The 25,790-nt window shown below is 39.0% G+C and overlaps 1 protein-coding gene across 6 annotated transcripts in view; it reads left to right on the plus strand.

The window, feature by feature from the left end:
- tnpo1 (transportin 1) overlaps window positions 1-25,790 on the plus strand; it is a 130,780-nt gene that overhangs the window by 22,222 nt on the left and 82,768 nt on the right. For all 6 annotated transcript variants that reach the window (XR_009445597.1, XR_009445599.1, XR_009445598.1 and 3 more), the window contains exons 3-5: window positions 130-205; window positions 10,822-10,971; window positions 16,333-16,439. Coding sequence is in view for 2 of the 6 variants with exons in the window: in XM_048527436.2 (XP_048383393.1) it covers window positions 130-205; window positions 10,822-10,971; window positions 16,333-16,439 (333 nt within the window). In the remaining 4 variants the exon portion in view is untranslated. The remainder of the gene's footprint in view (window positions 1-129; window positions 206-10,821; window positions 10,972-16,332; window positions 16,440-25,790) is intronic.

Consider the following 25,790-nt stretch of genomic DNA (forward strand, 5'->3'; position numbering starts at 1 on the left):
AAAATAACTTTTAATGAATTAGGCTGTTTTAACATCTCTATTTTAACTGAAGGACTGTACCATGTTTTGACTTCAGATATGCTATATTTTTGTGGTTGCTTCAATGTGTTTCCTTAGCTGCTGCTTAAGAAACTGGAGCAACTTAATCAATATCCTGACTTCAATAACTATCTGATTTTCGTTCTGACAAAGTTAAAATCAGAAGGTAGGTGCTTTTGGTACTTGTTTGTTATATTTACTGACACCTCCTAGTTTGCTTTCAAACAGTTATCTGACTGAAAAAATATGTCTAAACAGTTTATGTATAATAAATCTTTGGTGAAAGAGATAAACAAGGGAACATTTTGCAAGTGTTTACTGTCTAAAATGCTTTGCAGCATTTTTTATTTTATAAATTTCAAATTTTTGAGATATTTGTGTGTCAGTTTTGGTACCAGCTAATCATAGAATCCTTTCAGTGTGGAAATAGACTCTTTGGCCCCACAAGTCGCATTGGCCCTCGGAGCGTCTCCCTTGGATCCATCCCCCAATAACCCACCTAATCTACACATCCCTGAACACTATAGGCAATTTAGCACAGTCAATCCACCTGGCCTGCGCATCTTTAGATTGTGGGAGGAAACTGGAGCACCCGGAGGAAACCCATGCAGACAAGGGGAGAATGCGCAAACTCCACTCAGACGGTCGTCCGAGGATGGAATCGAACCTGTGTCCCTTGCGCTGTGAGGCAGCAGTGCTAACCACTGAGTCATTGTGCTGCCCCTAATCATTTAGCTCATCATGTATCCTCCCTTGGTGGTCATCTGGGCAATGGATCATTAGTTAAAACATCTTGCTTTAAAAAATAGTTTGCATGTAAATTTGAATTTATTTAGCTGTATTCAGTTTATAGCTACATATATGTTCATAACCAACAGGAGCTATCCGCTACTGAAATTTAAGGATCAAAATTTCTAACATAAATATCTAACACAGGTTTAGAAGTAAACTTATATGTGGGCTTGACTTTTTCTAATTGAACATTGGAAGTGTAGTAAAAAAGGCCAATAGCTTAAATTAACTTCAACCACTTCAGGTTTTGGTGAGTTTATCCATCAGTTAAATTTCTGCATTCTAGTCTTGTAATGACTGTGTGTCACGTGACAACTTTTAATTCTAACCTGATAAATGGCAGAAAGACAATGCAAATTCAGATATATTACAAGTTCTCTTTGGTAAGAGAGTATCTTCAGGTTAACTTATCTCTTAAATGTTGTAGACAGTTTTACATTTGGTGATGACCAGATTTGTAATTCATACAATAAAATTAGGGGAACGAGTTTGGAAGCAGGTGTTTCGTGTAAATCTCAACGCTGATGTTACATGAAAGCTATTTGGTGCTCATCATTTGATCTGTAGAGTGAAATTGCATGATCAGGCATTATTATTTGTGAAACACAAAATTTCAGTTTGTTCTCCCATTGAGTAGTGGTGATAGGTGACTAAGGCAATATTCACAGTTGACCTTTTTAAAACATTTAGTGATGAACATGTATTATTAATACAATATCTTTCATATCCTTTATTTGTCCCAAAGAGGTTTACAGATAGCAGATTGCCATTGGCATAGTCTATTTTGTAGCAGTTAAAGCTATTTTGCATAGATGATGGAGAAAACCACTTGATAAAATAAAATACTGTGAATTCTAGAAATCCGAAATAAAAACAGAAAATGCTTTAGCATCAGGCAGCATTTAAGGCAAATGGCATTTCAACTCCATAGTCTTTTATCTGAACTGGCTCATTTTGTTTTGGTGGTATGGAGTGAACAGCATTGGCCAAGATATTTCAAAGGAAATAAAGCATCAGTTTAATGTTTCACCTGTCAGCTGGTTTAGTGATAGGGAAGTGACTTGAATTAATATTCATTTATCACGTGGCCCAGTTATGTTGATTAATGGCTCAATTTTCTCATTGTTTATTTTGATCTGTTCAAACTTAGTATAGTGTTTGCTGCCAACATTTGAAAAATAGGACAGCAATGGAGGAAGTGAAATTTTGTTGCATAATTTTAGTTTTTGATGCAAACGTCCTGATATTGAGATTTATGTTTTTAAGGTAATGTTGGGGGTATTTTTAAGAATTGAGACATCCATAATGCTGTACTGATTGGGAGCCATAAAAACTTTGTTGGCTGACAGATGAAGTTGCAATAAAAATAATGCAGATCAAAAACATTAATTCTGTTTCTCTCTTCATAGATGAGCTACAACTGCTGAGCATTTTCAATGTTTTCTGGCATCCATAGTATTTTACTTTAGTTGGTGTTACAACTTTGACTCACTAAATTTAGTTTGACTTTGAGGTGTTCCTAGCATCTAAAGTACTTACAATTTTTATTCAGAGAGAATATTTTCCTTGAGATTTGTTGGGATGATTGCTGTACAAATACTTTCAAGAAAAGTTCCTGAAATATGGCAATTGGCTATATAAAGTATACATCAAGGCTGTCTTCACCTTTGTACCCAGCTCTGATTAGTTTCTCCCAGATGAAGTGCATGTTTTTAAAATAATTGTCAATTCGTTTTCTAAAGCACGAGTTGCACAAAAAAAAATGATTTCCACGTTCAGGAAGTAACCACCAATGTACTTTGCGAGACTAGTGGCTCTGCCTACAGTTTGCAGTCACTTGATTTCCAGACTTTTTCTTTAAAAAGACATTTACCAATAGTTGTTTTAGTCCAGATACTATTTGAGACCCAGTGAAGTTATTACTTGTTCAAATTAAAAAGTAGGTGATTTCTTCTTTGCTCGCTGGTTTGAATTTGCATTTTCATATCAGCATTTGGAGTGAATCCTAACAACTCGGTATGCACATACTGTAATGTAGACCTAAATGAATTAAATACAATAATGCCTCATTAGCAGAGGTAATATTCACCATACTAAATTACTTTGTGTGGGGTGTGCTTGTTTTAATTTTAGATTAAACTGGGCATTTGTTTGCATTGTTGAAACCAATAATAAACATGCATGTGGTAAGTGCATAGTATTTTTTCCAGAATCTAAAGAGAAGCCTGATTTGTATTTTGATTGCAGACTGTTAGAACCGAAGCTGTTACTAAAGAGTGAATGTTTTGCACTTTATAGTTCTGAACTGGCATGTGCTATTTTCTATCTTATAAAGGATTCACAATGACCATTGCAATTAATTTAGAAGTTAATATATAATTTTGAATGTGAATTCACAGTAAGTTGAAAATATAAAATACAAGTATACAAAGTTGAACATAAACTTTTTGGTGTTTGTTGTATTATCCACTGTTACTTTTATTCAAGAAGTGTGACATAAAGAATTCGCTGAGTTGGATTCTTAGGAATATGTAAATTCAAAATCATCTATTACCTGTTAGACCAGACAATAGTGAAGGTGCATCAGAATTTTTAAACTGCTTTGTTTGTGACCTTTGGTAAAAATTTTGAGTAACTGTTAATTTTACTTGGGTGAGTTTCACAATAATTGTAGTTACACATAGACTACCATTCTCAAAGAAGCACAAACCAAATGAAAACCTATTTTATGCACAGATTGGTTGGCAGCTTGTCTGTACTGTGTACTGACCAGCTGACTTGAAACTACAATGCAGGCTGCATCTGGTTAGAATTTGAATTTTAGTGCAACCTGATATGGTTGGAAGCCCAGGTACATTGTTTAATCCTTGAGGGATGGGGATTTCCCAGAGTGCAAATCAATTTAAGAACATTGTAGAAAAGCTGGTACGGGTAAGAGTTAGCCATGTCATTTGATGAACAACAGAGATAAAAAGTGCCAATGAAGTGGGTTAGTTCTGATATTGCTGTTTTAACAATAATGGAAAATGTATTACAAAGGCTTTCAGCGGTATTATCTGTATATCTTTTGATTTTAGTTTTTGTGTTTTTAGCTAACTTCTTCCACATCTTATTCCTCACTGCAAATGTTGGGATTAACATGTAGATAAAGATGAGTTGTTTAATGGTTTGTTGTGTTTTCCAAATGTTTAGCATATAGTTGTATATACAAAAGCAATTTTAATATATTCATGTATGGATGATCATTTGAAATACTGCCTTGTATTTGACCTGAAATAGTGACTGCTTGGTTCCAGTGTATAGTGAAACGGTTTCTTTTGTTTTCTTTCAGCAGTTGATTGTGTCAAAAAGAGAGTTATGTCAGCTGAAATTTAAATTCTGAATGGAAAGATTGCTAGTTAAATTAGTCTTTTGTCATAATTGTCAGGCAAAAGATTTTTTTGTGGCATGAAAATATGAAGGTTTTTTAAGGGAGTCAGCAACTGAAACAGGCGATAGCCTAGTGGTAGTATTGGTGGACTGTTAATTCAGACTCAGATAATGTTCTGGGGACCCAGGTTCGAATCCTGTGACGCAGATGGTGGAATTTGAATTCAATAAAATATCTGGAATTAAGAATCTAATGATGTCAGTGAATCCATTGTCGATTTTTGGAAAAACCCATCTGGCTCACTAATGCCCTTAGGGAAGGAAACTGCCATCCTTACCTGGTCTGGCTTACATGTGACTCCAGATCCACAGAAATGTGGTTGTCTCTAACTGTCCGATGGGCAATAAATGCTGCCTAGCCAGCGTCATCCTCATCCCTTAAATAAATTTTTTTAAAAAGTATAGAATTGGGTCCAAAAGCAAAATACTGAAGATTGTGGAAAACTGCAATAAAAACGTGGTCTTGATAGAAATTGTCATCAGGCAGGATTACGTTTCATCAGAAAGTGGAAAGGTTTATACAGTAAGTTTTAAACATTTTTTTATCCAGTGTTTACCAGACCCTTCGCTTGTTTCACTCCTGCATTGTGGAGATCCTTCTTTTTACTTTCTACTCTCTACACCTTTGAAAACTTCACCCATTACTTTTGACTAAGTTCTCAGTCAGCATTGTAATCTTTCTTTACATTATTTGATTCCTAGTTTCTGTTGCTGTCTCTCAAAATCCTCCCTACTGTGAAGCATCAAACTGTTGATTTCCATAAGCAACACAACTTGCACAAGTTCTGAAATGTGACTTGTTTTATTTTAGAATATTCACAATTGTATTTCCCAATGCTCTCATTAGATCTTAGTACTGTTGAGAAAATCTGAGCACTTCGTTTTGTTCACTGGCTTTGTTGTATTTATTGAATGGGGCAAATCTTGTGGTCTGCTCTGTTTCCTATGTGAAATTGGATTAATTACAGTTTATTAGTGGCTGGAGCCTTCATGCAGACCATTGTCATAGAGCTGTACAGCTTGGAAACAGACCCTTTGGTCCAACCAGTTTCCATTTTCCCAAACTAACCTAGTCCTCTTTGCTCGTACCTGGCTTACATCCCTCCAAGCTCACCCCCATATCCCCAAAAAATACTTGAACCTATTGAAATGTCTTTCAGATGCTGCAACTGTATCTACATCCACCACTTTCCAACAATTTCTTCTGTACTGCCTAGCCCCTAATTGTCATCTGTCAATCACAATTCATCTAAACCTCCACAGCCTGTATTCTTTGACATAGCGACACAGAAAATAGGAGCAGGAATAGGCCAGTTTGCTCTTTGAGTCTGCCTTGCTATTTGTTATAATCATTGTGATAATGCTGTGCCTTTGAGAAATGTGTTCTGGCCTGTTTCTCTGGCGGAGGGATGTTGTTACAGTGGTGTGCAAAATTGTCACCTTCAGACAGGCAGTTATGGAGTCATACAGTATGCAAACAGACCCACCAGTCCAACCATTCGATGCCAAACATAATTCCAAACTAAGCTAGCCCTAACTGTCTGCTTCTGTCCCATATCTCTCCAAACCTTTCCTATTCATGTACTTAACCAAAAGTCTTTTAACTGTTGTGATTGTGCCCGCAAACAGCTTTGAGTTCTCTCAGTCTTGCCTTCATTTAAAAAAAAACACACAATCAGTGGGTGGGGTATGTTCTCACAGACCAAAAAGATTTTGCTGTTGCTTTCAGTTAGTTGGTGGTTTGTGCTGGCTGCTGGAACTGAAAGCTTGAGTTCTCTTCAGCTGGAGTGAAACCTTAGACAGTGAGGCTTCCCCTTTTTTAAAAAAAATCAGAGGGCAGATAGTTTCATTCGGTGTTTCCTTCTGCTGGACTGGAGAGAAAGAGGATGTGAGAATAGTAACTGTGGCTGAATTGCCTTTACCAGGGGTGTGTTTATGGGATGCTGCCTGTATTGGAACAGTTGATGATTAGGGGTTAAATAATATTTTATGTATTTCAATAGAGTAAAGATATTTACATACTCTTCTTGCATTTTGACTGTTGTAACAATAAGGTGTGCTTTGATTAACACTCAGTGGTTGACCAATTGAATCCTATCCTGAACACACTGCCTTACATTAGCCTTTTTAAACAATATTAAAGTTAGGGTCTAGGCTATCTCCATGATATACTTTGTAGAGGGTGTTGGGGTTCTTGTGTTGTTCATAACATCATGACTAGACACCCAACTTAATAGCCTGTTTCACTTTCTTCCCCCATAACTGTTGATCACTTTAGTCCCAAATGTTATATTTAACTCTACCTTGAAATCATACAATGTTTTGGCCTTATCTGCGTTCTGTGGTACCGAATTCCACAGGCTTACCACTCGAGGTGAAGAAATTTCTCTTCCTTTCAGTCCTAAATGGTTTACTCCATATCTTCAAACTGTGACCCCGGTTCTGAATTCCTATCATGGGGAGTGTGCTGGTTTCTGAGAGGTCAAGCCTTATGCTTCTGAGCTCAGAAGAATATAATTATATAATCAATCTCTTCTTGTACATCGGCCCTGCCATCCCAGAAATCAGTCTGGTAAACCTTTGCTGCTGTCTGTCTTTTGCAAGAACATTGTTCACCAGATAAGGTGACCAGAACTGCACATAATATCAAAGGTATGGTCTTACTATAGCCCTGTACAATTGCAGTAAAACATCCTTGCTGCTGTATCCAAATTCCCTCCCTATGAAAGTCAGTGTACCATTTGCCTTATCGATTGTCTGTCTGTTGCATCTGCATGTTCACTTTGTGATTAGGTGTATGTAATCACCCAGGTCCTGTTGCAAATTCCCTGCCTCAATTTATAGCCATTCAGATAATAATCCACCTTTCTGTTTTTGCTCCCAAAGTGAATAACCTCTCACTTAGCCACATTATTTTGCATCTTCCTTCCTTTGCCCTCTCACTCAGTTTGTCCAAATCACATTGGAGCATTCGTGTGTCATCCTTGCATCTCACCCTCCCACCCATGAGCAGGATGCTCAATATATCCTGCTCATGCAAATTTACATTACCTATGTTTGCTTTTATCCCTTCCAACTTATAACTTTTATTCTCATATTTGCTACTCCTGGCCTTGCCATTCACTATCTGTGAGGCTTCCTCCAACTCTTTGCCTTGCTGTTGGGGGGTATGCCTTTAACTGCCTCAGTTCTGTGTTTCAGGACTTTGCTTCCTTAAACTTTCCATTTGTCTCTATGACAGAGGCATGGAATGTTTCTCAATAGGATTAACACTAACATGTAACAAGGCTTCAAAGTTAAGTCATTAATTAACTTTGTATTCCAATTGAGTATAACATGTAGGCCTTGGTGAAATGAAATTCGGCATAGTTGAATTAGTTAAGGGCAGTACAGTGTCTCAGTGGTTAGCACAGCTGCCTCACAGGACCAGGGACCTGGGTTTGATTCCAGCCCCTGCTGACTGTCTGTGTGGAGTTTGCACGTTCTCCCCATGTTTGCGTGGGTTTCCTCCCGGGTGCTTGAGTTTTCTCCCACAGTCCAAAGATGTGCAGGCTAGGTGGATTGGCCATGCTGAATTGCCCATAGTGTTCAAGGATGTGTAGATTAGGTGGGTTATAAGGGGATGGATCTGGGTGGGATGTTCTGAGTATCACTGTGGACTTGTTGGGCTGAAGGGCCTGTTCGCACAATGTAGGGGTTCTTTTCTACAATCTATAAACCCAGTGGACCGTAGGCTGCTGTCCCACTAAAAAAGAGGTGATTGGCAGTGGAGTTTAATCTGAAGATTGCTGTACTTCAGACAAGGGGTGAGGTTGAGAAGGCAGACTTTTATGGTCACCTTAATTGAGCCTGCACTGTTGGTATCGATCTGCATTGTAAGTCATTTGTTCACCGTTGAGTTCATATTCCATCAAATGATAGATTGTTTGGGACTGGGTAACGGTTGTGAAGACGATGAATAAATAGCTCTAAAAATATTGATGCGAACGGAGATTCATTTAAGGTCCAGAAATGGGTTGTTTCAAGAGAGTAATAAAGATCATCATAGGTAACTGCAGCAGGTGGTAACCTGATATCTAACCTGATTGATGTCACAATAAACTTTATTTTCATGTACAAAACAATTACTACCACTTCTGGCCATTTTCCCACACCCACAGGAGAATCTCAAATGATTAATTTATTTTTATCTTAGCTTGTGGGTTTTGCTAGCAAGGTCAGCCTTTGTTGTCCTTGAACATGCCCTTACTAGGCCACTTCAAAGGGCAGTTAAGAATCCACTGCACTGTTGTGGATCTTGAATCCTAAATAGGTCAGACCAAGAAATGTTGGCAGATTTCTTTGCCTGAAGGACATTTAATGAGCTAGATTTTTACAATAATCAGTGATAGTTTCAGTGGTTACCTTTGACTGATCTTGACTTTCATGCCAAATTTGTTTAATCTGATTTTAAAATCCATCACCTGCACTGGTTGAATTTGAATCAGTTTCTCTTGATCCTGAGCCAGAGAATCTGGATTACTACCAATGGCATTACCTCTGCACGCTACCCCAGGGACCTCCACTGCATACTCCCTTCTGATTTAAAAAAAAACTCGTTTCCAAGCATCTGCTGGAAATTTTGTAGTTCAGTTTTGAAAACTAGAATCTACTCATCATATCAGCAATTACCCTAAGCAATAATTAGCAAACCTTTTCCCTGAGGATTTGTTAGAGAAGTCACGCCAAATTTTAATGTTTAAGAAATTTTTTTGAAAAATCCTCTGGTCTCTCTATAATGTAATCTTATTCCATCGGTCATGGAGAATATTGATGGTTGGGGTGTTGTGTAAGTAGATCACCCGATCTTCAGTCTATGAAGTTAGTCATAGCACAGCTGTGTCGTTCCAGGTGAGTTTTCAGTTTTGTTCCTACCTTGTCTGTTGTGGATGATGAAGTTGATGTTGAGTAATCATGTCAGTTTTTCATTAGTGGTTTAATCTTTATCTTGTTCTGCTGATGGTCAGACTAGTCATTACCAGACTATTTTTGGTCATTGGTAACCTTTCCAAACTGCTATTGGTCAGAAACCTGTAAATGGGTGCTGCCTTGAACACTGGAGTGATAGGTTGACTTTGAAATTAGGTTGTCACAAACCAACCATAAGAAAGATGTAGGAGCAGAATTAGGCCATTTGGCTTATTAAGTCTGCTTCACCATTCAGTCATGGCCGACCATGTTTCTCAAGTCTATTCTTCTGCTGACTCCCCATAACCCTTGACTCCTTTACTTAAAGAAGAACCTACGTATCTCTGTCATAAATGTATTCAGTGTCTTAGTCTCCACGTTGTTTGTTTGTGTCAATGTGTACCACACGTTCAGGTGCCACGTAATATGGGGCAAATGTTAACTAACATTTAATGCTTAATTATCGAATGTTTCATATTGGCACTGAATTGTAATCATTAACAACTATGCTGTCTATTTTCCTTGTAAAAGGGGAAGCTTCCTTGATGTGACAGCTAAGTATTTGGATCAGAGACTTCCATGAGGAACTTGTAAACCACTGTTATGTGATTACTCTGATCCAGAGGTACCTTTCCTTTTTGTAAGGCATGACTCCGTCCCTTGGAGGGCTTTACCCACCCCCAGTGTCCTCCAGTTTGGTCGGCTTTTTGTATTCATTATGATGTTTAAAAACTTCTGCTCATGCTGTCCACTCACTTGGTCTCTTGTGTGTCTGATGGGATCACAACTGAAGGCGTTTGGAACGGTGTACTTCTAGTTGAAACCAAACCTAGCATTGGCCAGCACTTTGTTAATCTGCATGTATGCTTCAGTCCATTACTAATTACATGTGTATTTGTAGGTGAAGGCCAAACTCGATTTAATTATTTTAAAATAAGATGTGTAATATGCTTGGTTTTTGTTAGCTTTTATTCAGTGTGACACTTGCTTTTGAATCAGACAGGTTCAGACTTTATTTGTAGGCATGTGAACACTCATCAAAAATGTGAATGCTTAATTGAAGTAGGATTCCAGAGCATAAGGCTACTTCCTCTTTTTAGAAGGAGACTAACTAGTGCTGGTTGAAACTGATGGTCAACACTCCTCAGGTGAGGGGAGCGGTTGAAAAAGAGTCCTTCATGCTAATCTCAGCTTGTACAGGAATTGAACTCTCATAATTGGCATCACTTAGTATCTGAAACCAGCTGCCCAGTCAACTGAGCTAGCCAAACCCTGTCATATCAAAGGCCCCATCTTTTGAATTAGATGCAGAAGTAAAAGACTGAATTATTCAAACAGAAGTGACATTCTCCCACTCACTAAGCATCATATATTCTTAGACGACAAAACTACTTTAAACATTTGGATAAATTCTGTATAAATTAATTTACAGTAAAATAGTGACTGCACTTAAAAGTTCTTTATTGGCATGGAACTGCTTGCAGATGCCGCGAGGATGCATAAAATGAAAGTAATTCCATTTTTGCACGCATCACATTCATACCAGTATTGCAGTGGCTTTAAAAACACAATGCACTGTATGAAAGCGCTGACCTTTTCATTGTTCTATTATAGATGAACCTACGCGATCCTTAAGTGGTCTGATTTTGAAGAACAATGTGAAAGCACATTTACACAATTTCCCTAATGGGGTAACAGATTTCATTAAAAATGAGTGCCTGAAAAATATTGGTGATTCCTCACCTTTAATAAGAGCTACTGTTGGTAAGTTGTTAACTAATGTTTTCTAAGGTTTTGAAGTAGATCTGTAGCTCGGGTTGAGTGTTGAGGCTGGTTGGCTTGCCAAGCCGGTTGTTTGTTCTGTAGACATTTCGTTGCTGTGCTTGGTAACATCCTCAGTGCAGCCTCTGATTAAGCATCGGTGTGTTTTCCCGCCTGGTTTTTAAATTCTGGGGTCTGTTGCAATGGATTGCCTCACTTCTGGGTTTCCTCCATAGTGGAATGTCTGTGGGGTCAAGTTCAATGCGTTCATTAATAGTCTGCTCCATAGAGTGCCATGCTTCCAAGAATTCTTGTGCTTGTCTCTGCCTAGCCTGTCCCAGGATCTTGGTGTTGTCCCAGTCGAAATTGTGGTTCTCCTTATCCACGTGGATTGAGATGAGTAAGTACTGGTCGTGTCTTTTTGTAGCCAGTTGATGTTTATGTACTCATGTTGTTAGTTTCCTTCCTGTTTCCCCGATGTGGTGTTTCTCGCAGTCTCTGCAGGGGATCTTGTAGATGACATTGGTCCTGTCCGTGGCGGGGATTGGGTCTTTAGTTTGAGTGAGCAGTTGTCATAGGGTTGATGTGGGTTGATGTGCCACTCTGATGCCCAGCAGTTGTACAAGTCTTGTGCTGAGTTCTGATGTGTTCCTGATGTAGGGTAGTGTAATATGTAGGTAGGACATGTAGAATCTTTCTGATGCTGTGCCTGTAGGCATCTCCTGACCCAGTTCTTTGGATATTCATTATCCTTGAACACTTGGAAGAGGTATTCCTCCTCCTCTTGGCGTAGTTCCATGTTGTTGCAGTGTGTAGTTGCCCTTTTAAAAAGTGTTCACATGCAGCTTCGTTTGTGTGTGCTGGGATGGCTACTATTGAAGTTCAGTACTTGGTCTGTATTTGTGGCTTTTTGGTGTACTTTCATTTGCAGTTCCCCATTTGTCTTGCGCTCTACCATCATGTCCAGGAATGGGAGTCGTTGTCCCCTGCAAAGACTGTGAGAAACACTACATCAGACAAACTGGAAGGAAACTAACAACATGATCACCAACTGGCTACAAAAAGACATATCCAGTACCCTTGTACCTCAATCCCTATGGACAGGGAGAACCATGATTTCGACTGGGACAACACTGAGATCCTGGGACAGGCTAGGCAGAGACAAGCACAAGAATTCTTGCAAGCATGGCACTCCATGGAGCAGACTATTAATGAACGCGTTGAACTTGACCCCATAGACATTCCACTATGGAGGAAACCCAGAAGTGAGGCAATCCAATGCAACGGACTTCAGAGTTTAAAAACCAGGCAGGAAAACACACTGATGCTTAACCAGAGGCTGCAATGAGGATGTTACCAAGCATGGTAATGAAACCATGCTCTCTGATGAAGGGTCTAGGCCCGAAATGTCAGCTTTTGTGCTCCTGAGATGCTGCTTGGCCTGCTGCGTTCATCCAGCTCCATACTTTGTTATCTTGGATTGTACAACATTTGCAGTTCCCATTATCGCATGGTAATGAAACGTCTGCAGAACAACAAACCAGCTTGGCGAGCGAACCAACCTCAATAACTAATGTTTTGATATGTTGACTCTAGATACTTTCATAACTTGCACTTGTAAATTTTAAAGTAACTTGTTGCAGATAGTACCTTATTTTTCTTTTAGGAGAATCATCCAAGTCTGGTAGTTTTTTTGTACTTTCCTTTATAAGGCCATGAAAAATAGGTGCAGGTCTAGGTTGTACAGTTGTTCAAGCCTGCTGCACAATTCAGCAGAATCATGGCCGATCTTATGCAACATTATCTTCCGCACTATCCCCATATCCCTTACCATCAATATCTACAGGTATGTCAGTTACTGCCTTAAATAAAATTAGAACTGTATATTCACAGCCCTCCCTGAGCTAGAGAATTATGAAGATCTGCAGCCTTCAGAATGAAGAAGATTCTCCTCCTCTCAATCTTAAATGACTGACCCCTAGTTCTGAGTTCTTCGGCTAAGTAAAACGTTCCCTCTGCATCTGCTGTACTACATCCCCTAATAAGTTGTATTGGATTACTACTTGCTGTTCTAAGTTATGTGGCCCATAAGCATAGTCTGCTCAATCTATTCTTATCCCAAAAATCTATTTTTAAGTTTTGTTGCACTTCCTTGAAGACTGGTAGATACTTCTCCCTTGCATTAGGGCAATGACTGTGTAGTGTCCCGGTATCAAGGATAACTTGCTTCAGCTTTGGTTCTGTTTGTTCAAGATTGGTCATAAAGTCCATTGTGTAGTCTATGGACTCAGCCACATGTGGGGCCATGGTGCTTGGAGAGTCGAATGAGTGGTTTGTGTTCTTTCTCTGGTGCCTCAACTTGGCCTCTGCATGTTACCAACAGTTTCTTGGTGCTTGGCGACTTCCTGAGAAAGCAACCTTTTTTGATCAGTCACAAGTCATGGACTTGCCATGAGTTAATGGGGGTGTTTGACTTTTTCAGGCATGGTTTGAAGACTGTCCAAATGTTTTGCGGTCCAGCCATGACTGCGTTCCAAAGAAACTGCTTGTTTAGGGAATCATGTCAAGTTTAAACATGGCCAGCCCAGTGGAGCTGGTTTAGAGTAATTTAGCCTCACTGTATCAACACTTCTGTACCTTTTATTCTCCTATTTCCCTGTTTAACATAGAAGCATAGAAAGTAGGTGCAGGAATAGGCCATTTTGGTTCTTGGAGCCTGCACCACCATGCAACATGATCGTGGCTGATCATGCAATCTCAATATCCCATTACCGTCCTCTCCCCATACTCCTTGATCTCTTGAGCCGCATCCAGCTCCTCCTTGAATATATCTAATGAACTGGCTCCATCAGCTTCCTGTCACAGAGAATTCCACAGGTTCTCAACTCTGAGTGAAGAAATTCTTCCTCATTTCAGCCCTGAATGGCTTTCCCTTTATTCTTATTCTGTCACCACTTGTTCTGGACTTCTCCAACATTGGGAACATTGTTCATCCATCTGGCTTGTCCAGTCTCATCAAGATTTTGTATGTTTCTGATATTCCCCCCACCATCAGTCTTCTAAATCCCAGCAAATACAAGCCTAATTGACCCAGTCTTTCTTCATCTGCTGGGAAACAGTCTGGTGAAGCTTCGCTGGACTCCTAGCAAGAATGTCTTCCCTCAGACCAGGAGTCCAAAACTGCATGCAGTACTCAAGGTGTGGCCTCACCAAGGCCCTGCTTAACTGTAGCAAGACATCCTTACTTGGTTACCCAAATCCTCTTGTTATGAAAGAGAGCATGCCAAGCAAGCCATTAGCTTTCGTTGCTGACTGCTTTACCTGCATGGCAGCCTTCAGTGACTGTTTCACTGTGACACCCAAGTCTCATTGCACCTCACCTTTTCCTAAACTGCCAACATTCAGATAAGAATCTGCCTCCCTGTGTTTGTGACCAAAGTGGATAACCTCACATTTATTCACTTCATATTGCATTTTCCAAGTATTTGCCCGCTCAGCCAGTCTGTCCAAATCACACTGCAACCTCTTAATATCCTCCTTGCAGCACACATTGCCACTCAGCTTAGTGTCATCTGCAGACTTGGAGGTATATCATTCAGTTCCTTTGTCTAGATCCTTAATATATGTAGTGAACAACTGAGATCCCAGCACTGAACCCTGTGTTATCCCACGCATCACTGTCTGGCTCTTTGAAAAGGACTCATTTATTCCAATTCTCTGCTTAAATGTTAACGTGCATTTTCCTTTCATGTTTTTTTGCTATGCCTGCATGTTAACTTTGTAATTCAAGCGCAAGTGCACCCGCCTCCATCTGAACGTCTACATTTAACAAATTTTCCACTCTTCAGTATTTTTCCTTCCAGACTACAAAGCTTTACACTTAACCTCTTAACCCTTTGCTAATCTATTCCAAGTCCCCAACATGTTTATGTTACAGAATTCCCTTTAATTCAGTGCTTCTTATACTATTCAATAATGTAACTTTATTTTAACACTTAAAAATTAGTGTGATGCCAAACCCGAACAACACCAAAACTGCAACATAGCTGCATTGTGGTATGTAGTATTTATTAAAGTTTGCATATTTGTAGATCAATCTGTAATGCACCATAAAATTATGACAGTTTGTTTTAAAGTACTTAGTTGTTGTCTTTAAAGTTATTTTATGTTCTCACTATTCCATTATTTTTTATAACCCCGTTCAACTCTTAGACCTTGACCAGGAAAGAATGGACACAATTTCATATTTGCATTCAGCATTACGAATCTTAAACAGCATTGCTAAAGTTCCCTTAAGGTCGTCTTGATATTGGTATTCGTGACAGACCAATAACATAAACTTGACATTTTGAACTGAGAATTTCAATTTTCTCTGCCTTCTTTCTCTCTCTCACACGCACACACGCACACGCACGCACGCACACACGCACACACACAAGCACATGTATGCAATAATCCGTTCGTTTTCTGCGGTCTCTTTCTCTTCCCCCCAACCTACCTACCCACCCACAGATCAACAAGCGGGCTCATGTGACAGCCTCAGCTTGTGCTCATGTACGGCTGCGACCCCGTGGGCAATGTTTTTAAATACTCTTGAGATGAAGGCTGCTGGTGCAAGGTTCATTGTGAGCGGGCTGAAGTATGCTGTCATTGTTCTGTGATTGAAGTTGAGCATTTGTGAGTTCCCCTTGAAAACAGTCTTGATGAATTGCTGCTTTTCATCCTGTAAACGTGGGAATTTGTTGGTTTTAAAGCATTATGCAGTACAAGTTGTAGCTGTTGCCATCTTTAAAGCTCAAATGAAACATGCTTGAATGTTCGCCTGAAAGGAAGGTGTCATAACACTTTTAAAACTGTCATTTAATAGAAAATTAGCTGACCTCTACCACTGAATTCAGTATCTACCACGTCCGCACCTGATGCAATGCGGTAACTCATCTAGCTTAATTCAACAACATCTCCCTTCTTCACAACCATAATCACTCAGATGAGCAGTCGTAATGTAGGAATGCTTACAAATTGAAGTTTGCTTGGTTGTTTACTGTTATGATTCGCCATGTGTATAGCTGGGTCCACCATAACCACAGTCAGTGTCCTAGAATTCCCCAGTTGCATCAAGCACTGGACCACTTAAAGGAAAAGATCCATCATTTTGGACAAGGGCAGAAGGTGTACACTTGACAGGGTCAGTGACATTCCAAGAACAGAAATGTTGTAATGCAAGTACATTAACTTCTTATAAATTAAAGATTTAGTTAATTCATGAAGAATGTGATAGTTTTGATTACACTTGCACCATTTACCTAGTCTTTTGTATTTGTGATGCTGAATTGAGACAGAAATATTGTTAATCTTACATTACAGGAATTCTGATTACAACTATAGCATCAAAGGGTGAACTACAAAACTGGCCAGACCTCTTGCCTAAGTTGTGTGCACTGTTGGATTCAGAAGATTACAACACATGTGAAGTAAGTTTTTGTTCTGTAGATTTTATTGATTTTAGAACTTCAGTTTGATCAGGTGCCAAGTCACTTTTTAACTTGGAGACATCTTCCTCTGGGCAACAGTATACTTTGGATACTATAAATCTGAAATACGACTAGTAATACCTGAAGGCCAGTTTAGACCATAGTTGAAATTTTTTTGCCCTTTTGCTACGTCTATGGCAACTTCAGAGTGACCAGTAATAAAAAATAAGGAATTGACAAGCATTGCTATGTCCTTGTATTTAATAACGCATTTAAGATATTTCCAGCAGAAGTGAAGTCTTAGTGACTATACACAAGTTAAATTTAAAAAATATTGTGGTGAAATTTTCACCTTTCTCTGTCTCCACCTGTGGCCTATCTGTCTTTGATAACACAATTTTGAGAATTGTGCAGCATTACTGCTTGGTTTCTGACAGGTTCAAGTGTATTTAGAGGGGTGCTTCACAGGACTTTTAACTTGGAGTCAGTTTGATACTTATTAATTTTTTTTTATTCTTGCTTATTTACAACAAAACCTCAGTATAGTTCAGTATTTAAGCTGAGTTTTTAATACCTTCTCTTCAACTCATCAATGTATTTCCATAAACAAGGTGTTAGTGTATCCATTGTAGTTTCCCTTGCATTTTTGCTTTTCAGACATTCAATTGAACAGCATCTTTCTCCTTTTAAACCAATGTTTAGGAAATCTGTGCCTCACTTCTGATATTATGCTCACTGTATACTTGCAGCCTTCTCCAGCAGAAATGCAATATTGTCACCATCAGCAAAGCTGAACTTTTATTCCACAAAATATCTTCAAGTTGCAGTGGGGACATAGATAACACGAGCTTTCAGCCTGCACAAATGCACAATACCATTCATTTCTGCACTGGTTGCTTCAAATTACATCACTATGGACTCTGCACAGTGCAGTCTTGATTTTCATGACCATTCATTGCTTTGCAGCGAATGAAGTACTATTTGAAGCATGGAGATTGTTGTAACGCACGAAACATGGCAGCCAATTCTGTGCACAAACAGCTCCCAAAATGAAGTAAATAGCAGTTAACATATTTCTTTGAGGCAGGTGAGCACCAATGAGTAGTTACGTTCATGGCATCACCAGGGCAATTACCAAGTGCTTTGAAGGCATACTGTTCAGTACAGTCCAGTGAGGTTGTCAAGAACAAAGAATCAGTTACTTTTCAAATCAAGTTCTTCATGCATGGTGAAATGAAAGACCAGAACTTTGAACAACAGTCAAAGAACACTGTAGGAAGATGTTGCATAGAAGAATCTTTCTCTGGCTATATGGTATCCAAAGGAGGACCTAAAAAGGGGCATGACTTTCCAACCTGCCATTGCTGTTAATGTTGTCTCAGCCCTATTTTCCTCCTTTGCAAAAACACTCAACTATTCATATATGTTAGTTTGGCACTCATGTTTGCGTTTGTCTAATATGTTCTATATAGCCAGAAAAATATAACTGTTGATTTGTGTAGTACTATTAATTATCCTATTTTTCAGTTCTTAATCATTGTAACTTGCATGGTATTTGAATGTTTGCTCCCTTTCAGTTCTGTGGTCTCATTTGTGGGGAGCAGTGGCACAGTGATGATGTCATTGCATTAGTTATCAGGAAGCCCAGGCCAATACCACAGAGACATTGACATTGACATATGACAGCAACAATTAGTAAAAATCTGTAATTGAAACCTAATGCCAATAATAATGACTATGAAGCTGTCATCAATTGTCGTAATACCCATCTGATCCATTGATTTTCTTTAGTGAAGGAAATTAACCACTTGTTGTTTGGTCTGACTGCACATAACCAAGTCCCTGGTAATGTGGCTGATGCACCTACCCTCTGAAATGGCCTGGCAGACTGCTCAGTTCTCAAAAGGCAAGTAGCAATGGGCAGTAAAGGCAAGCTGTGCCAGTAATGCCTGCATCCCATGACGGAATTTTCAGAAATTCTCTCCTCTGTCCTTCAATGGTAGTAAGATTTAAAATTGTTGACTGGTACTTTGGCACTGGATGGTTTGCTTTATCTTCTCAGGCCATCTAAGGCTGTGTTGGGAACTGCTGCAAGTTGTTTTATGTCATGTTGTGAGCCTTCTGGAAAAGCTGGTGAAAGTCTTATTAGTACACTGCAGACAGCATTGGCGAATGGCAGGAAATTTGACAGTAGCGCATGAGTTTTTCCAGCGTTGTATTTTTATTTTAGATTTCCAGCACTTGCAATATTTTGCTTCTATCCACCTAGTATTTTGAAGTTATAAGTGAACCTGCTGTCTCCTTTAGGTATCAGAAGTGTCTGTTGCAGTTGTCTCCTATCTGTTGCAGTTGTCTCCTCATGGGTAAGGAGAAAGGACTTATATTGCCAGTTGATCTAGATTTGTCACCTGCTCCTCTTAATGGATGTTCTTTACCATTGAACAGGAATGTTCCATGATATTTTTGCAGATATAGTTGGTGGACTACGATGTTTGCGGCATGATCATCAGTTTTATTTGTGTTTACAGTGCAAGCGTTTTTGCTTTAAATGCTGATTGTTCAGTTATATTTTCTGAGACCTTGCGGTAAATGACAAAAGAACATTAATAACACAAACCAACATGTGGCCTCTTGTTTTTCCTTTTAGTAAATCAAGCTGTGAAAATAACCGCACTTTACTTAGTGTTCTGCAACCCCAGCAAAACTTCCTCTCTGTCTCACTCTGTCTCACATGCACGTGCACTCGCACACACACTCATGCCCACCAACATTTGATGCCTTTCTAAACCAAAAAAACCATTTTTGTCTCTGTGCGACCCTTGCCCCTCTATCCTCTGTCTATTAATATATCTTTGAGAAGCTTCATAAATGTTGCCTTTGTGTCCATCTCTGGCAACACATTGCAGACATTTAACTGTCTTTTATGTGTGTTAAAACCAAACAAACAAACCTTGCCTCTCACATCTCCTTTAAACTTATTCTGTTTTACCTTAAACCTGTGTCCTGGGTAATTAACATTTCTACTCTGGGGATAAAGAGTCTGACTATCCACTCTGTCCTGCCACTCATAAGTTTATAAACATCAGTCAGGCGTTCCCCCCCCCCCCACCCGACCTTCAACGTTCAGGTGACAGCAAAACAAGTTTGTCCAATTTCTTCTAGCTAACACCCCCAAACTAGGCAACATCTAGTATACTGTTTCTGTACCCTCTCTAAAGCCTCCACATCCTTCTGGTGGTGTGGTGACCGGGACGGTAAACAGTATTCCAAATATGGTCTAACTAAAGTTGCATACAGCTGCAACAGAACTGGCCAGTTTTTTTTATACTTATGCCCTGACTGGTGAAGTCAAGCATGCCATATACATTTTGACCACCTTATCCACTGTGTTGCCAAGTTTAGGAACGGTGTGGGCCTGTACATTTTGATCTCTTTGTTTGTTGATGTTATTCAGTCCATTTCCTGTATGCTACTTCTGCGTTAGATCTCCAAACTGCTTTATTTGCATTTGTCCAGATTAAACTTTTATCTGCCATTTCTTCATCCAAGTCTGCAGCCTGTCAGTATCCTGCTGTAACTGGTCATAGATCTCTGTTTGAAAAAGCACTTCCACTCTGTCTGCTATGTCTAAGTCATTTCTGTATCCAACTTATCAGCTCACCATGGATGCCATGTGACTTCACCTTTTGTATCAGATCAGTATCTTCTCCATAATTGTCTTACCACTGATGTAAGGTTCACCAGCCTGTAATTTCCCAGATTATCCCTGTTGCCCTTCTAAAACAAAGGAGCAACATTGTCTGTTCTCTGGTTTTTTGGGACCTCTTGTGTGACTAAAGAGGGTACAAAGAGTTTTGTATAAGGCCGTAGCAATTTCCTCACCTTCCTCCCTAGGTATTCTGGGATAGATAGAATCCCAAAGGTCCTGGGACTTGTGTACATTAATGCTTTTCAAAACACAACACCACCTTTTTAAAATATATGTTGACATGCCGTAGAATATCAACAAGATACATCATCCACCATGTCCTTCTCGTTTGTGAATACCGATGCCAAGTATTTGTTAAGGATCTCTCCCACTTCCTGTGGATATATGCATATATTCCCTTCGACCTACCCCTTCCCTAGCTACTCATGCTCCTTATTATGTATAAAATGTCTTGGGATTTTCCTTAATCTTGCTAGCCAAAGACATTTCATAATGAGCTCCTGTCAATTTTGGTTCAGCTGTTGTACCTCCCCTACATCTTTTTGGGTAGATAATTAACACTCTGGGTAATATCCAACTATAATTTCAGTGTATTGAGGTAGAACTTGCGGAAACTGAAAATGCATGAGAAAATTAATTTGAGTTATGGAGTCATACAGCATGAAAACAGATCCTTCAGTCCAAACTGACCATAATCTCAAAGTAAACTAGTCTCACCTGCCTGATTTTGGCCCATATCTCCAAACATTTCTTATTCATGTACTTATCTACATTGTATGTTGCAAGCCTCCCAGCATCCGTCACTTCCTCTTGAAGTTTATTCCACACAAGAGCCACTGTGTAAAATAAAAACAAATGTACCTTTTGTGTCCTTTTTAAAATCATTTCCCCCACTTTTAAAAACATGCCCCCTTGTCTTGAAATCCCCCACCCTGAGGAAAAAGCATCTGCCAGTCACTTTATCTATAGCTCTCATGATTTTATAAACCATCTCATAAGGTCATCTGTCAACCTACTACGCTCCAGTGAAAAAGGTCCTAGCCCATACAGCATCTCCTTATAATTGAAACCCTCCATTCATGGCAACATCCTGGTAAATGTCTTCTGAACACCCTCCAACTACTTAATACCATTCCTATAACAGAGAGGCTAGAACTGCACATAGTTCTCCAGAAGAGGCCTCTCATCCTGTAAAACCTCAGTGTGACGTCCCGACTCCTATACTCAGACCTTTTGAGCAATGGAGGCAAGCATGCTAAACACCTTAAACACCCTATGTATGATGCAAACGTCAAAAAATTATGTGCCTGAACCCCAAGGGGTATCTATTTTACAACACTACCCAAGACCCTACTTTTAACTCTAAGTTTTGCCTTTGTTTGTTGTACCAAAACACACTACCTTGCATTTAACCAATTAAGCCCATTGACTCAATTGATCAAGATCTCTTTGTAATCTTAGATAACCTCCTTCACAGTCCAATCTTGGTGTCATCGGCAAGCTTACTAACCACACTTTTTATATTCTCATCTGAATCATTTATAAAAATAACAAATGGAAGTGGACTGGCACTGATCCCTGTGGAACACCTCTGATCACAAGCCTCCTGCCTGAAAAACAACCCTCCATCATCACACTGTTTCCTGCTGTGAAGCCAATTTTGCATCCAGCTGGCATGCCTTAGACATTAAACTAAGACATTTTGCTTGGCAGTTTTAATGTCTTTGCCTGCATGTCTTTTTCAACCCACTAAAAGAGCTCTTGTAAATTAAGAGACTGGAAATTCCAACACAACTAGATCAACTGTGACCTAGTAGGATGGTGGAGCAGGCTCTAGGAGCCGAATGGCGTGCCCCTTCTCTTAATTTGTAAATTCATCTATGTTCGTGGTTAACCAGGTGCATTGTGCAAATAATGCTAACCATTTCCACTAAAGTTGATTGAAAAATACCACCTGTTTTGGGTAGTGTAGATCAGATTGTCATATTGCACATCTAAGTTTTCATATACACAATAAGTGTCAAGAACATAGCATGCAATTGCTTTCCACATCAAACTCATCATGTATGGAGAAGTGAACAAAGAGAACTTTGAACAGCAATCAAAGGACCATTGTGATGATGATGTACGAAATCTTTCTTGAGCTGCATGATAATCAAAGAAGGAGCTAAAAAAGGACATGGTTTGCAAACTTGCTGTTGAAGCAGTTGCAGCATGGCCCTGCTTTCCTCCTTTCCAGAAACAGGAAACTGAAATCGAATAATGTTGTCTTGAAAGTTATTTCTGCAGTTGTGATCAGTAGAGGTCCCAGGAGCATTGGCTTTCTCTTGGCCACAGCTGTCCGATTTCAAATTGGCACTTTCCCTCTATGAAAATGAGGATTCAGTTTTGCTTAGAGTGGCAGCTGTTTCCCAAGCTCAACTATTTCTTGTACGTTAAATCTACTATTTTTCAGTTTTATTAGGTTCAATGCATCTTCATGATTTTGATAAACTCTCTCAACATTCTAAAATATAGTTTTGTTTTAATGTTCACTGACCAATGCTAAATTGCATTCAATTAACAAAGGAGATTTTTAAGCATGAAACCGAAGTGATGGATACTGTGTGCAAAAGTGTGTTGAAATTAGTGCGAGATCTAAAAGTACAATTCTTAAGCACATCTTCAGACAAGAATTATTTATATGGTTCTCAATGCTTTTGTATTGGACAATATGGATTAAAACCAATATGACCATTTACATTTGCATCATTATTGACTATTCTCTGAATCTATCGGTATTATTAATAAAATGGATATCAGAATCATGGAAGGGTGACCATTTGGCTCATTATGACTTCTGAAAGAGGAGTACAGCGAATGCTAATCCCCTGTGTTTTTTTTCCTATAGCTCTGCACTTGCATTCAAATAATGATCCAATTTCCTCTTGAATGCCTCTAATATACACTGGCACTGCCATATTTGTTTCCTCTCATCACAGTTGCTGCTTTTGCCAATTATCTTAATTCTGTGCCTTTTGACTCTTGATTTTTCCAGCAAGATGGAACTATTTCCTGTCTACTTCATCCAAATCCCTGATTTTTCAGTGACTTAATCTAGTTCCCCCTCAGATTGCTCCTCCCCAAGGAGAGTAGTCCCAACTTCTTCACTTTTTCCATGTGACTGGTTCCAGGGATGAACATTGTACTTGTGAATGTTTCCTGCACCTGATCTAACTCCTTTAAATCCTTCAAGTGTGGTGGCCAGGACGGGACACTGAATCTGGAATGCACTGCCCGGTGGAGTAGGTGAGGTGGAAATCCTCTCAATCTTTCAAAGATACTTGGATGATGATTTGAAATGCCATTACATTGTAGGTTATGGACCAAGTACTGGAAAAAGGGACTGGCGTAGATGTAATAGTTTTGTCATAACAGACTTGATGAGTTAAAGCGCTTCTTCTGTAGTGTATGATTCAGAACATAGCACTCCAGCTGAAACAAAACAAATGTTTTATGCAGATTTATTATAAGTTACTTATTTTTGATTGCTACCTGCATTTATAAAGCTCGTGGTGCCGTATGATTTAGTACCTCCTCTCTCAATTTGTTCTTTCACCAATACTGACGTGCACATGCACATGTATACAAAGGTTCCTCTGCTGATGCCCCTCCATCTCTTTTGAATTTGACTCGTTATTTTGTATTGTCCTGCTTTGTTCCGTAAAATGGGTCACTCCACGCTTTGTGCATTAATTTGCATCTGTCTCATGTCCTTTGGAAGTTCCATATACTTAGGCCCCTCATAATTCACAATATCTCATAACTTCATGCCACCCTCAAGTTTTGAGATTAATATGTGCTGCAAAGTCTAGGTGATTGGATTGGATGCTAATTGATTTGGATTCATTAGATTAAAACCTAGGTCACTTCAATCTTTCTAATAAAATAAAACTTCATTCTCTGCTTCCTACCATGGTCTAATATTCTACTTCAGTGAATACAATCCAAAATAATTTTTCTGAAGTATTCTTATATGGAATACTGAAAAAGACACTGATTTGAAAATGCATATGTGTAAGCCCTTTATATAGCTTGGTTGTGATGTTTTTCTTTAACCATGTTGACATCATTGACGTGAATACAGGAGAAGTAGAATTAAAGACATTTTTGAGTTGAATTTATTGCTATCTACCCTGTGTGCAAAACAGCAAAGTTAGGTTAGTTGCAAATGGCTTCTCTAACCTTGGGTTACTTTCAACACTTTCGAACTAAGTCTCCCTAATAAATCAAAGCTTCTGTGCAGGCTTAAGACTCTTCTGCAAGTGAAGTCTCTATTGCAAGTTGAAGTAAATGAATGTTTAATCAACTTGTTTCAAAGCATTTAAACTTTAATGCTGTAAAAGTAATTGTGCAGCAAAAAATGTTATCAGACAACTTACTTCCAAGTGCTCTTTGAAATTAAGGTCCTATTTATTGATTCTATTTGACAAAATCCTTAAGAAATTTACTAGATATAGACATTTTGAATGTTAAAAATTTCTTCTGTCAGTATCAGTTCAAATCAAAAGTACCAGTGGATCTGATGTGGCTAGGTCTTGGATTTGGGGTTTTTTATCTCTACAGTTTTCAAATAGTAACCAAAGTATTTCAAATAATTTTAACTATACATGAGAAAACTAAATCCAATGTTTGTAACAGTAATGTGGTCTTGTTTTTTTTTTTGCTTTGTTTCTAAGTACACATGCAACTTTGCTCAAGGTGTTGCTGTGGATTATGAAGGTGTACTTGTACTAGTAGAAATTATATCAGATCGGTACAGTGCCATGTGGTATGTGGAGTGTTTTATAAAATAGATCTCTGTCTGGCAGAGACTTTGTTTTAAGATGCATGATTTGACTTCCTTGATGCCATTTTTTTTAAGCATTGAGCATGCCTGCATATTAGTTCAGGCTCACAACAACTATACCTCCTTCAGTCATATGCTGTATCAGTGTCCTCTTAGTAACCATAATTCTACTAGGGAACATAAAATCTAAACAGTTAGAATGCTTTCTTGTTCAAAAAGGGGAATAGGGATAACCCTGTAAATTACAGGCCGGTTAGTCTTAGTCAGTGCTGGGCAAATTATTGGAAAGGGCTCTGACAGATAGGATTTATGATCATTTGGAAAAGCACAGTTTGATTAATAATAGTCAGCATGGATTTTTGAGGGGTAGATCATGCCTCATAAACCTTACTGAATTCTTTTAAGAGGTGACCAAGCATGTAGATGAAGGTAAAGCAGTGGATGTGGTATACATGAATTTAAGTAAGGCGTTTGATAAGGTTCCCCATTGTAGGCTCATGCAGAAGGTAAGGAGGCATGGGCTAGGGGGAAATGTGGCAGACTGGATTCAGAATTGGCTGACGCTTAGACAAAGGGTGGTATTGGATAGAAAATATTCTACATGTTGCTCAGTTACAAGTGGTGCACCACAAGGATCTGTTTTGGGTCCTCTTCTATTTGTGATTTTTATAAATGATTTGGATGAACGGGTGGAAGGGTGGATTCGTAAGTTCACGGACAATACGAAGGTGGGTAACGTTGTGGACAGTGTGGAGGACTGTTCTAGATTACAAAGGGACATTGATAGGATGCAGAGCTGGGCTGAGAAGTGGCA

Source organism: Stegostoma tigrinum, chromosome 3 (genome assembly GCF_030684315.1).
Source record: "Stegostoma tigrinum isolate sSteTig4 chromosome 3, sSteTig4.hap1, whole genome shotgun sequence".
In the NCBI taxonomy this organism is placed as follows: Eukaryota; Metazoa; Chordata; class Chondrichthyes; order Orectolobiformes; family Stegostomatidae; genus Stegostoma; species Stegostoma tigrinum.